General features: G+C 37.2%; 1 protein-coding gene across 1 annotated transcript; it reads left to right on the top strand.

The window, feature by feature from the left end:
* The first annotated feature begins 1,584 nt into the window (after window positions 1–1,584).
* Window positions 1,585–13,064, top strand: LOC138403434 (uncharacterized). The gene is made up of 10 exons (XM_069503929.1): window positions 1,585–1,632; window positions 2,017–2,174; window positions 3,240–3,400; window positions 7,677–8,053; window positions 8,847–9,067; window positions 9,443–9,545; window positions 10,028–10,155; window positions 11,681–11,971; window positions 12,282–12,443; window positions 12,915–13,064. Exons 1-10 carry the CDS (start codon window positions 1,590–1,592, stop codon window positions 13,062–13,064), a joined length of 1,794 nt encoding a protein of 597 aa, XP_069360030.1. The 5' UTR covers window positions 1,585–1,589.
* Window positions 13,065–13,527: the final 463 nt, after the last annotated feature.

The following is a 13,527-nucleotide window of genomic DNA, read 5'->3' as shown; positions in this document are numbered from 1 at the left end:
TACTTAAGTTCGGTTAAAACGAGACCGAGCTATATCTTTCACATAAATCTGTCTCGTTTTAACTCAATCTTAAGTAACGATTAGCGATTCTGAGTGTGGCTGTTAGTGTCACAAACTACCTACATAATACTAGCGCGACGGTTTTACACACCTTTTGAGACCTTGAAGCGTGCTTCAAAAAATAGCGGCTATGTTTCTTTTAGTTTCCATCACCATATTTCGGTATTTTCGGAGAGTGTGCTGAAGAACTTTTTGACCTGGTTCCTCCTTCACCTTTCTACTATCGTACCCCTTCCAGAATCAGTTTTTCCCTCCAATTATAATATGAGTACCTTCAAGTCAAGAGTGAATAGGCATCTCCTAGGCAAGCGCGCTCCATCTTAAGCTGCATCATCACTTGCCACCAGGTCTGATCGCAGCCAAGCGCTAGTCTATATATTAAAAAGAAACCATAGCCTAATATTTGACGTAATCGATTCAGGATCAAACCGAGAGTTCTCGCACTCTAGTTCACTCTGCCAAAGCTGAAATGGCACTTCGCGATGGTTTTGGACTAAACCCTCTCGGAATTACTGACTCCTGAAGAATGGCTGGCCAATCACGGCGTGCCGGCATTGTGACCGGATAAAATGTCAAAGGTCAGACAATATCTCTTACATAAACAAATATTATGCTTAGGGTTACCGCACACAATCGACTCGGAAACGGACTCGCGATCGCTTCAACTTGAGCTCACTATCGTTTGCATAAAATTCCCAACTGTATCTCGCCTGCATGTTGCACCATACAGATTTCTCTGCTTCAGCAGAATATAGCAAATTAAGCTTTTGGTTGCTTGTATTTTATTTATTTATTTTATATCTTATTAGAACGGCAGTGCCACTTACACTAACTAGATGATTAATAATAAATTTAAATACAAATAAAGGTACAAGAAAAAAGATATAAAATACAAAACGATAAAAGATCAAAGGATTTTGAATATGTATACCCCATTAACATCACAAGTCATCTCCCAGCCTAGGGATAAGCGTCACCTGGGGGCACACGCTTAGCCGTTAGTTAGTGATCGTCAAGTGGTAAGTGTGGCGTCGTCGCCTAGCCGTGGCCAGGTTGACGTGGGTGAGCCGCTCTGATTACGTGCCTCCGTTCAGAAGAAGCCTGGTAAGACTGAAGCCACACGAATCACAATGGGTTTCCAGTGCGTTGCGGCGCTGCACCGCTGTAGATTTGAGTATTGGGTGCCACACGGGCACTGCGTTGCCACTCCAGCAAAAAGTATGGCGTCGTAACGCACAACCATTCCCCGCCTCGTCTCTCTGGTCCCAAATCCGATGCGCGTGCGGTGCAGCGCCGCACAACGTCGTAACGTATCGTGTGGCTTGGTGCAGCGACTTCTATGTAGAATAACGCTACGGCACCAAGGCGCGTCAGGGCGAGGCGGTAATGACCCTTTTCCAGTTTGATATGTGTGCGGCAACCTTTAGTATTTGGCCGATAGTAGGGTATGTAATTAAACAAAATAGATAATAATGTAAATGTAAAAAATGAGCACTTTGTAATCTTGGCCAGATGTTGTTTACATCGTCATGGATAGTGTCAAGTTTAAAGTTAATGGAGTGAATTATTCAGGTAAGTTTTTTGTTCTATTCGATGAAAAACCACTTGGTGGTAATGGGGAAGTTTTATAAAATATTATAAATGCGAAAGTGTGTTTGTTGAAGTGTCGGCGTGATTTTTTGCATATGGATATATATTATTATGTAGTTAAGGACCTTGACAGTGAAATAGGCTACGTTTTATCCCGAAAAATCAACAATATCCCACGGGATTTTAAAAACCCAGACGAAGAATCAGCTAGTATGCTATATTTTAACACAATATTGCGCCTCGGATAAGTTCCACTCTGCGGGCTTGCATTGCGCCTAACTTAACGCTTATGTGATGGAAAAAGAAATTTGATCAATTTAAAATGACTGTCAGTGATAGGTATTAAAAAATCTTCTCCATAACCAGTGGGTGGTGAAGTAAGTTCCACCACCACGCTGCTGGAGTTTCTCCGGACTAGACTGGAACTGCGCGGAACTAAGTACATGTGTCTCGAGGGAGGCTGCGGCGTTTGTATGGTCAGCGTCATCAAGGCTCCTGGCGCACTACCTGAAGCTGTCAATTCTGTGAGTACATGTGTCTCGAGGGAGGCTGCGGCGTTTGTATGGTCAGCGTCATCAAGGCTCCTGGCGCACTACCTGAAGCTGTCAATTCTGTACGTACATGTGTCTCGAGGGAGGCTGCGGCGTTTGTATGGTCAGCGTCATCAAGGCTCCTGGCGCACTACCTGAAGCTGTCAATTCTGTACGTACATGTGTCTCGAGGGAGGCTGCGGCGTTTGTATGGTCAGCGTCATCAAGGCTCCTGGCGCACTACCTGAAGCTGTCAATTCTGTACGTACATGTGTCTCGAGGGAGGCTGCGGCGTTTGTATGGTCAGCGTCATCAAGGCTCCTGGCGCACTACCTGAAGCTGTCAATTCTGTACGTACATGTGTCTCGAGGGAGGCTGCGGCGTTTGTATGGTCAGCGTCATCAAGGCTCCTGGCGCACTACCTGAAGCTGTCAATTCTGTAAGTACATGTGTCTCGAGGGAGGCTGCGGCGTTTGTATGGTCAGCGTCATCAAGGCTCCTGGCGCACTACCTGAAGCTGTCAATTCTGTAAGTACATGTGTCTCGAGGGAGGCTGCGGCGTTTGTATGGTCAGCGTCATCAAGGCTCCTGGCGCACTACCTGAAGCTGTCAATTCTATGAGTACATGTGTCTCGAGAGAGGCTGTGGCGTTTGTATGGTCAGCGTCATCAAGGCTCCTGGCGCACTACCTGAAGCTGTCAATTCTGTAAGTACATGTGTCTCGAGGGAGGCTGCGGCGTTTGTATGGTCAGCGTCATCAAGGCTCCTGGCGCACTACCTGAAGCTGTCAATTCTATGAGTACATGTGTCTCGAGAGAGGCTGTGGCGTTTGTATGGTCAGCGTCATCAAGGCTCCTGGCGCACTACCTGAAGCTGTCAATTCTGTAAGAACTGGTATGGTCCATATTTTAATGTAGATTACTGGTACATACCACGATTAATTTGATGTTTTTCGAGTGAATGTTTCATTTTCAGTAGTGGAGCAAATTAAGCTTTTGATTCTTTGTATATCATGGACTTTCACAAGTTCTGCTTCTATACAGTTTTTTCTTCGATCAGTGCTTGGTGTCAGTGACATCATGTCAGGATTGGGAGATCACAACCATAGAACACGTTGGCAACCGACTGAAGGGATACCATCCCTTACAGAGGACACTGGCAGAGAACAACGGCTCCCAGTGTGGATACTGTAGTCCTGGATGGATTATGTCCATGTATAGGTAAGAAATCCACAAAAAACGGTCAAGTGCGAGTTGGACTCGCACACGAAGGGTTCCGTACCATCGTACAAGAAATGACATGGTAGAAATTTTGAAGTTTTTAGTAGGTAGATATTAACAATTTGTTGTTATAGCGGCAATAGAAATACACATTCTTCGAAAACCTTAGGTTAACAACTTGCCTCATTTTGTAGTTTTATAGCACGCAAAACTCGGGTCAATGCCCCACCTACGACGCGGCATTGACTCCGAGTGGCCTACTTAAGCAACGTTCATTGACCTCTAGCGTCCGTCAGATGTTTTATTTGCAATATAGCTTGCACTTTGTAACGAAGCGTTACATGAATTTATTATTTATATTATAATTTTATCTAATTTATTATTATAAATCATATTTTTAAACGTAATTTTGTATTTTTTTAAATTCATATACACTGTGTTATTAAATTTAGGCGTTGCAAATAGCAACACCCATTTCCAAACGCAATCTTTGCTGTTGCTTGTTTTATACGTCAGGTCGAATAGAACGGCTTGAAGTTGGTTTGATTGACAGACCGCCATTATGCACCCGGCGCGTCTTGACGCTGGGTGTGTAAGTTTTTTTTTGTTGCGTCCACCTTTTTTATGGTGGACGCGACGCCTTTAAAATGTGCGTTATGGAAATGTTTTCTTTAATTTAAATATATTATGCAGTGCTCTTACGCTCCCGTTTACGGGTAAGTTTTGGATGGTACTCAAACATGTAAATCGTAATTGTTTCATTGTCATTTTTTTCACCACGTTTCATACTTAGTTATTTTTTCAAATTTCGATTAGTATTCTACTTGCTTATTTTAATAATCATAACCTTAGTAGTTAATTTCAACCTTTGCATTATCGATTAGCGTAGTTTATTTGCCAATTCATTAGTAATTTTCAATCTAGATTGCATCATCATTGTAAAATTATTTTGACAACCCTCTTTTTTATATTTTTGTGAATAATTTCATTATTTTCAATATTTTGGGCCTTCAGCCGTTTATTTAGCCAAATCATTGTAATCTCCGTTCTGATATCGCCACACCGGCAATTCTGTCATGTCGAAGTACTTACCTTCTGTGTTCGACACGGACCCGGGTTCGATTCCAGAATGGAAATTTATATGCCAGAGGATAACCCACCTTGGTTATCATTTCCAGGGGCGAAGTTTGGATTTAAAGGCGGGTTTAAACCCCATCATCTAGTCAGCACCGTCGGGTACCCACGGCAACATCTGCTGACACCGAACTCCCGGCCTCACACCATCTACGAGGCCGACAACACGAGGGGAGTACACATTACTGCCGCTAGGGCAAAGGCCGAAATCAACGTAACACCACGACCCTACAAATTTTGTGTGCCGACCTACGAGCTAAGCCGCGGTAGTTTTCTGTACCAACATTTTATATTATTAAATCCTACCGTGTGCTATTTACGCAGTTTCATTTCACTCATTTCTATCATAAATAATTTTTTTTAACACCCGGTACACTGGCGCCTTTCACGTGGTTGATTTCTGCTTTTCCTTAGTGGTATAAGTAGTGATAGTTTTGTACGGTGCGTGTTTGTTATGTAAAACGCTTTAATTTTTTGGTTTGCAGCAACTGAGGTGATAGCAGCAATTTTACATTATAACCTCCGTAATTCTTATCATATAATTTTTGCATACATACCTACCTAATGTTTCAGAAGTTGTGTACGTATTAGTACCCACCTTCGCATTATTTGTCAGGTGTTTTTGCATTTCTTTTTGTTTAAAATCTAAAAAGTATGTGTTAGTAAACATTCATAATTATTGTACCTACTTATAATTGCTACTTAAATTACCTAATGTTATTATTAAGAGTTGTGTACGTCCTAGTACCCACCTTGCGCTAATAGTTAGGTATTTTTGTAACTAATTTTGTTCAAGTTTGCAGGTACCTACGTATTAGTACATACGTTGCAATTATAAAGCTGCGTTCACACCAGTTGCATAATATTTTTTTTGTTAGTTTTTTTTTTTGTTTCAAATTTTTTTATTTTGCAACTTGTTTACATATATTTATCCTTTATTAACATCAAACCAAGGCGTTCTGTTAAATTGATTGTAACAGAACGGAGTATTTTTATAACTATTTTTTTGTGCCATCCACAACTTTACCATAATTTTTTTTTTTCGGTTTATAAATAGTAAATATTTTTTTTGTGTATTTGTAATATTATATTACTTATTTTGTTGTATATTATAAAAATAATATTCTAGTACCTACCTATTATATTGATTTATTTTATTTTATGTAATGAATGTGTAAGTACGTTATATAAGTACATTATAATTATAGAATCTAGTATTTATTTTTACTTTTATTGATATATTATTATTATTTGCTAGCTACATTGTCTCTCAGCCTTAAGGTTATTTTTGCTTTCTTTACCACAGAGTCATAAGCCGTATTAGGCATATGACTTTATTATTTTATGTTAGTAGGACAGAGTCATAGACCGCAGTAGGTACATATGACTCCATTTATGGTAGTTGAAGAATAATTACAAGGATATGAAAGGTGCGAAAGGCTATGATTTTTGAAAGGTTGTATGAAATGTATGATTGGGAATTAAAGGAAAGTAAATTTAATTTATAAGTACGGATTTTATTTTTAAAATAAAATCCTTACGTGCGAAGGGGGGTAATGTAACGAAGCGTTACATGAATTTATTATTTATATTATAATTTTATCTAATTTATTATTATAAATCATATTTTTAAACGTAATTTTGTATTTTTTTAAATTCATATACACTGTGTTATTAAATTTAGGCGTTGCAAATAGCAACACCCATTTCCAAACGCAATCTTTGCTGTTGCTTGTTTTATACGTCAGGTCGAATAGAACGGCTTGAAGTTGGTTTGATTGACAGACCGCCATTATGCACCCGGCGCGTCTTGACGCTGGGTGTGTAAGTTTTTTTTGTTGCGTCCACCTTTTTTATGGTGGACGCGACGCCTTTAAAATGTGCGTTATGGAAATGTTTTCTTTAATTTAAATATATTATGCAGTGCTCTTACGCTCCCGTTTACGGGTAAGTTTTGGATGGTACTCAAACATGTAAATCGTAATTGTTTCATTGTCATTTTTTTCACCACGTTTCATACTTAGTTATTTTTTCAAATTTCGATTAGTATTCTACTTGCTTATTTTAATAATCATAACCTTAGTAGTTAATTTCAACCTTTGCATTATCGATTAGCGTAGTTTATTTGCCAATTCATTAGTAATTTTCAATCTAGATTGCATCATCATTGTAAAATTATTTTGACAACCCTCTTTTTTATATTTTTGTGAATAATTTCATTATTTTCAATATTTTGGGCCTTCAGCCGTTTATTTAGCCAAATCATTGTAATCTCCGTTCTGATATCGCCACACCGGCAATTCTGTCATGTCGAAGTACTTACCTTCTGTGTTCGACACGGACCCGGGTTCGATTCCAGAATGGAAATTTATATGCCAGAGGATAACCCACCTTGGTTATCATTTCCAGGGGCGAAGTTTGGATTTAAAGGCGGGTTTAAACCCCATCATCTAGTCAGCACCGTCGGGTACCCACGGCAACATCTGCTGACACCGAACTCCCGGCCTCACACCATCTACGAGGCCGACAACACGAGGGGAGTACACATTACTGCCGCTAGGGCAAAGGCCGAAATCAACGTAACACCACGACCCTACAAATTTTGTGTGCCGACCTACGAGCTAAGCCGCGGTAGTTTTCTGTACCAACATTTTATATTATTAAATCCTACCGTGTGCTATTTACGCAGTTTCATTTCACTCATTTCTATCATAAATAATTTTTTTTAACACCCGGTACAACTTTTACAAGTGCTTTTAAAAAAAAATCGGGCTTTTTTGTGTGGTATCATACTAGTAATCATCAGTACTATCACCTGTCTTCATTTTTTCTAGCGTTCTGGTTACACTCTGTACATATATTATATGAAAATTGCCTATAAGTATTTTAAAACTATACTACGTTTTAAAATGAAAAAATAACTATTCAATATAATTCTTATTTATGAGCCTCAATAGCTCAACCGGAAAGGAGTGGACTGAAACCGAAAGGTTGACGGTTCAAACCCCGCCCGTTGCACTATTGTCGTACCTACTCCTAGCACAAGCTTCACGCTTAGTTGGAGAGTAGGGGAATATTAGCCATTTAACATGGCTAATATTCTTTAAAAAAAAAAAAAAAAATTAAAGCCTTGTATTTTCAGTCTTTTGAAGAGTGGCAAACCAACGATGCTAGAAATAGAGAGATCACTGTCCAGTAACATGTGCCGTTGTACAGGCTACAGGCCGATACTAGAAGCATTCAGAAAGTTTGCCTCCGACGCTCCAGATCAAATCAAGCTGTCAGACATCGAAGAGCTACATCTGTGTACAAAGACTAGCGACGTATGCTCAGAAACATGCAATGAGCGGGAATGGTGTTTGGTGACAAAGAATTCTTTAGAAGAAAGTATCATATTATGCATGAAGTTAAAAGATGGTAGAGAATGGTTTAGAGTATTGACAGTGGCGGATATCTTTAAAGTACTACGAGAAAAAGGCACCGATTCTTACATGTTGGTAGCTGGAAATACTGGAAAAGGTACATTGTATAATTGTACTAGTATCATATCATATTATAATATTATTATAGCGCCGAACAGGCCAAGAGGCGCAAATATGAAAACCTCGATGGGAGCTTCGTATTCGTGCCTTTTGGTGTGGAGACCTTGGGGCCGTGGGGCCCGGGGGCTCGAGCTCTTTTTGAAGAAATTGCGAAAAGAGTAAATTATCGAGTCAACCGGGGACCCGAGAGCTGGCAGCTACCTTGGTCAAAGAATTAGTTTGGCCATCCAAAGGGGTAATGCTGCCAGCATCTTGGGTACAATGCCTCGCTGCGGTGGTCTCGACGAGGTTTTAGATTTAATTTAATTTATTTTAGTTTTAATTTAATGTTTTTTTTTTAGATTTAAGTTTATTAATAGTTTATTTGTTAACCATTGATATAAAATAAAATTATAATAATTCCATTTCAATATAATTATTATATAATAATATCAGAAGAGTTTTTATTATTATTTTTAAAGTGCTTGTTTCGGGAGTCCCTTCCAACTGAGAAGAACCAGCAAGAAACTCTGTGGCTGCTTTCAAAAATCCTTTCTTAGCGGATGACTACGTCATAATAGCTATCTGTATGTTTAGTCCAGTGAGTCCAGTACTTTAAGCTGTTCGTTAATAGTTCGTTCAGTCAGTCAGTCAGCTTTTTCCTTTTATATTATAATTAAAATAAAAGCAAAGTAGTACGTACATCAATAACTGTGCTAGTTTAAATTCAAAATATTTTTTCCTTTATGATAGTCTGTTTTTTTGTAATGAAAATATTACCTCTTTTTCAGGAGTAATACCCATAATTGAATATCCTCGAATCCTAATAGACATCAGCGGAGTATCTGAACTTAAAGGTTACTTGATCGATCAAAACTTAGTTATCGGAGCTGGCACAACTTTAACCAATTTTATAGGAATTTTGAAGGAAGTTTCTGCCATGAAGAACTTTGAATACTTGAGGATATTGATTGATCATCTTGAATTGGTTGCACATGTTGCTGTTAGAAATGTTAGTTAAAACATAAATCATCATTATTCCCTTATTTATTACAATTCTTATTGCCATCATAACTATTAAAAGAACCTGTCAAGTACGAGTCGGACTCACACACGAAGGATTCCATACCATCGTACAAGATATACCTAACACCTTCAACACTACAATTTAATGATGGACAGCGCCATCTACATGTGATTTAACTAATCTGATTATATGTATATTTTTATATAGTTTAAAAATTATTAAGTTTAAAATCCCGGGTCAATTTAGCTAATTTTTTTATCATTTATATACCTTAAGTGGTTTCATTTTGTTATGTACAATATATTATGTATAAGTTTATGTTAGTTTAAGTTATATGAGTTTTTGTGTTGTGCTTTTCAGTTAGGTACAATAGCAGGAAATCTGATGCTTAAACATCAGGACAAAAAACTCACTTCAGATATATTTCTAGTTTTGCTAGCAATCGGAGCACAACTAACTCTTGGTAAGTAATTTCGAAATAACTGGCCCTATATATAACCCTAAACCGCTGGATATAGTAGCTTGAGATTTTGCACGTAGGTTTTCTCTATAACGCCAAGAATTAAAAAAAAACAAATATTACATCCACATGAACCTGGAAGGAAATATTGTACCTATCAATAATCTGATTGGTTTGCTTTATATGATCCTTTTCAGTGGAGTCTCATATATTGGATACTAGATGATGCCCGCGACTTCGTCCGCGTGGATTTAGGTTTTTAAAAATCCCGTGGGAACTCTTCAATTTTCCGGGATAAAAAGTAGCCAATGTCCTTCCCCGGGATGTAAACTAACTATGTACCAGATTTCATTAAAATCGGTTGAACTGTTGGGCCGTGAAAACCTAGCAGACAGATAGACACACTTTCACATTTATAATTTGGTTCAATCATTAGTATGGATTAAAAAGAAATTTGTTAATTTCATATTTTTTAATTTTTGCAGTCCTTGCACCTGGTGTAACGAAAGTTGTTGGTCTGGAGAATTTTCTCGCTGAAAGTATGATAGGAAAATTAATATTAAACATCTTAATCCCTCCGCTCACCAGAGAAAATAGATTAGTGACGTACAAGGTTTGTTGTTTTTCGGTTTTCTTCAAAATCCTATAAGTATTTAGAAAATATATGAAAAGTTTTGCTTGTACCCGCGACTTCGTCCGCGTAGACTACTCAAATTTCAAACCCCTATTTCACCCCCTTAGGAGTTGAATTTTCAAAAATCCTTTTCTTAGCGGATGCCTACGATCCCGATCAGCCCGATCCGTCCAGTAGTTTGAGCTGTGCGTTAGGTAATAGATCAGTCATTCAGTCAGTCAGTCACCTTTTCCTTGTATATACTTAGATTTTGAAATTTTAATTTTTAAATTTTTAGTAGATATTTGCTTGTATTGTGGCAATAAAAATACACATTCTGTGAAAATTTCAGGTATCTACCTATTATGGTTCACGAAATACAATCCGCTGACAGACACACGGACGGATGGACAGCAGAGTCTCAGTAATAAAGTCCCCCTACCACCCTTCAGCTACGGAACCATAAAAGCCATTTAAATTACCAACGTATAAGTCCCGCAAATTGCTGTTGCGCTGATACCATTACCATATTAACCATATTATTATTAATAGACTAAGCCGCTTTCGCTGATGCGTCTATATCAGAAGTGTTTCGAGTTTTCCAAATGTTTGTCTAATCTATTCTTGAACTGGTTAACAGAACTTGACATAACCACATCCTTAGGCAATTTATTCAATTTGAGAACAACTCTCCATGTCATGTCTCATTATCATTGAAATGACGTCATTTCGACGTCATTTGACGTATATTTAAGTAATAAAATTTTTTTACAAAAAAAATAAAAACCGACTTCGATACACAAACACTAAAAATTGAAAAATAATTTAATTTATTACCGAATATATTATGTATACAAGAGTTAATATTATAGTTCCATAATAATATTTTTAGTGCCGGTGCCAATTAGCTTTAGCTGCGCGAATCGTCTAGACTTCATATTTTTATGAGACTCCACAATGGCACCTCATTGGCACCGACCCCAAAAATATTATTATGGAACTATATTAACTCTTGTATACATAATATATTCGGTAATAAATTAAATTATTTTTCAATTTTTAGTGTTTGTGTATCGAAGTCGGTTTTTATTTTTTTTTGTAAAAAATTTTTATTTCACAATTTTTAGTGGCCCCATGGAATTATGCTATGACTGGTTCAAAATCTACTGTTTACTAAGCTATTACACTGATCGCGACCAATTTACTCTTATCCGTTGAGGAGTTCCAGTATCTATCTTCGAAGATGTTCATCAGATCTTCACCAAATTTAAATGGGACCAACTTTGAACTATACCCTTTCAAACAAAAAAAGAATTTTCAAAATCGGTCCAGGCGTCTTCGAGTAATCGGGGAACATACATAAAAAAAAAAAAAAAAAAAGATTCCGACGAATTGAGAACCTCCTCCTTTTTTTGAAGTCGGTTAAAAATATACCATCACGAAACGACAGTCTAGTGCTGACGTCACTAAAATGGCGACCACACGCATAAGCAATTTACGGGACTTATACCATCTAATTTTTCAGGTAGCAGCGCGATCTCGAAACGCCCATGCAATAGTCAATGCTGCTTTTCTGTTCAAACTAAACCAAACAGATAACATAGTGCAAAACTGTAGAATCGTGTATGGGGGTTTATCACCTGACTTCAATCGAGCTCGAAATACTGAAAACAATCTCACAGGAAGGAATCTCTTTAATAATGGTACACTGCAAATGGCGTTACAAATGCTGACAAATGAACTTGTTGTGGTGGACAATCCTCCAGAACCTTCAGCTGAATATAGAAAACAAGTGGCCCTTGGACTTTTTTACAAGGTAAACAAAATCTAATTATTTACCAAAAGTTTGAGGCCATAGTACATAATAATGATTATTATCTAGCAAAATTAAAACCTGTTCTGTTTTTGCTATTAAAAGTCTCAAAACAGAATCATAATCCCCTTACAAATTCTGAATCTCTCAAAGGATTTCAAGATAGCATTCATCACCCGCATGCAGAACGTTATTTTCATGAGAATAGTTTGTATTGTGTATAACACATTCTATGGGAATTATTAGCTATAAATTTTACTGTCATATTTTCAATCCAATAAAAATGTAACTATATGCAGTTTTTATATTTCAGGCCCTGATATTATTATGTCCAGAAAACATCATGCTTTCACGCTACAGGTCTGGTGGTGGGAATATACACGAACCTAGATCGGTATCGAAAGGTACTCAAGTGTTTCAGACGAATCCAAATATATGGCCACTAAATCAACCAATCCCAAAATTAGATGCGTTGGTGAGTGTAAAAGTATTCAAAATAACTGAATTAAAATAGCCGATTGGTGTCTCAATATATTATAAAATACGGAAGGCATTTAATGATCAAAATTGGCAGATTTGTTGATTTAAGATTTGTTAAAAAATAAGGTGACGAGGGTGACGGCTACTAAGGCGGAAAGGACCAAATATGAAAACAGAAAATAATTTTATAATGACATCTTTTGGTGTAAAAACCTAGGTCACAAATCTAGGTCTTTTTTAAGGATCTATTACCTTGTTTCATGGAGTTTACAGGCAACTGGAGGGCAGACAATTACATCAGCTACCATATTAGTCTGGAATTAGTTTATTTTAAAAGTGAGGTATAATTTCAGTTGTTTTTGTCTACCTTAAAACAAAAAGCATGCCCAAAAGTTTAGTAGGAGTAGAATAATCAAGTAAATCTATTATTCATAGTAAAATAAAATAAACTTCTCTTATAATATAGATCCAGTGTGCGGGAGAATCTAAGTACGCGGAAGATTCACATTCATTGCCACGAGAGGTGTTTGCTGCATTTGTGCTAAGTACTGTGGCATTGGGAACCATAGACAACATGGATGCTAGTGAAGCCTTAGTAAGTAATAAACATCCGTAAAAACATTGCCTGGTCATTCGGCTTATTAATATGATAGACATGAAAATACTTTACTAGCTTATACTCACGACTTCATCTGGGTGGAATACACAAATTTCATATTCCTATTTTACCCCTTAAGGCAGCTCAGTTCGGTGCTTTCTTCATACAAACGTAGGAGGGAAAATACAACAATATTCGATATTGTACGCACAAAACTAAGAATTATATCGATTTATCTCGTCATTATCTAGGTTCAATGATATCTAAAACATTGAAAAAAATATTGATTTAAAAGTTACGAGCCTCAAAAGATTCCTATTTTAACACTAAATTTATGTCAACTTTGGGCGTAAATAAATAAGATTAGGAATAGGAAAATTCTAAAAAAAATTATCATTAGACATAGTTTATTTATTCATTAGTTGAAATAACTTTACTTTGCAAACCTAAATTCAGTAGTTTTTTCTCAAAAATACTTTTC

The sequence above is a fragment of the Maniola hyperantus genome, chromosome 16 (genome assembly GCF_902806685.2).
Source record: "Maniola hyperantus chromosome 16, iAphHyp1.2, whole genome shotgun sequence".
NCBI lineage: Eukaryota > Metazoa > Arthropoda > Insecta > Lepidoptera > Nymphalidae > Maniola > Maniola hyperantus.
Note: the sequence above shows the minus strand (reverse complement) of the source record. Positions and strands in the feature narration are given on the sequence as shown.

Excerpts from the sequence above, each read along its gene's own strand:
- LOC138403434 (XM_069503929.1), top strand. The coding sequence starts at position 1,590 with ATGGATAGTGTCAAGTTTAAAGTTAATGGAGTGAATTATTCAG. Across the intron at positions 2,175-3,239 it reads TACCTGAAGCTGTCAATTCT|TGCTTGGTGTCAGTGACATC; the intron begins GTGAGTACATGT and ends TTCTTCGATCAG. Across the intron at positions 8,054-8,846 it reads AGCTGGAAATACTGGAAAAG|GAGTAATACCCATAATTGAA; the intron begins GTACATTGTATA and ends CCTCTTTTTCAG.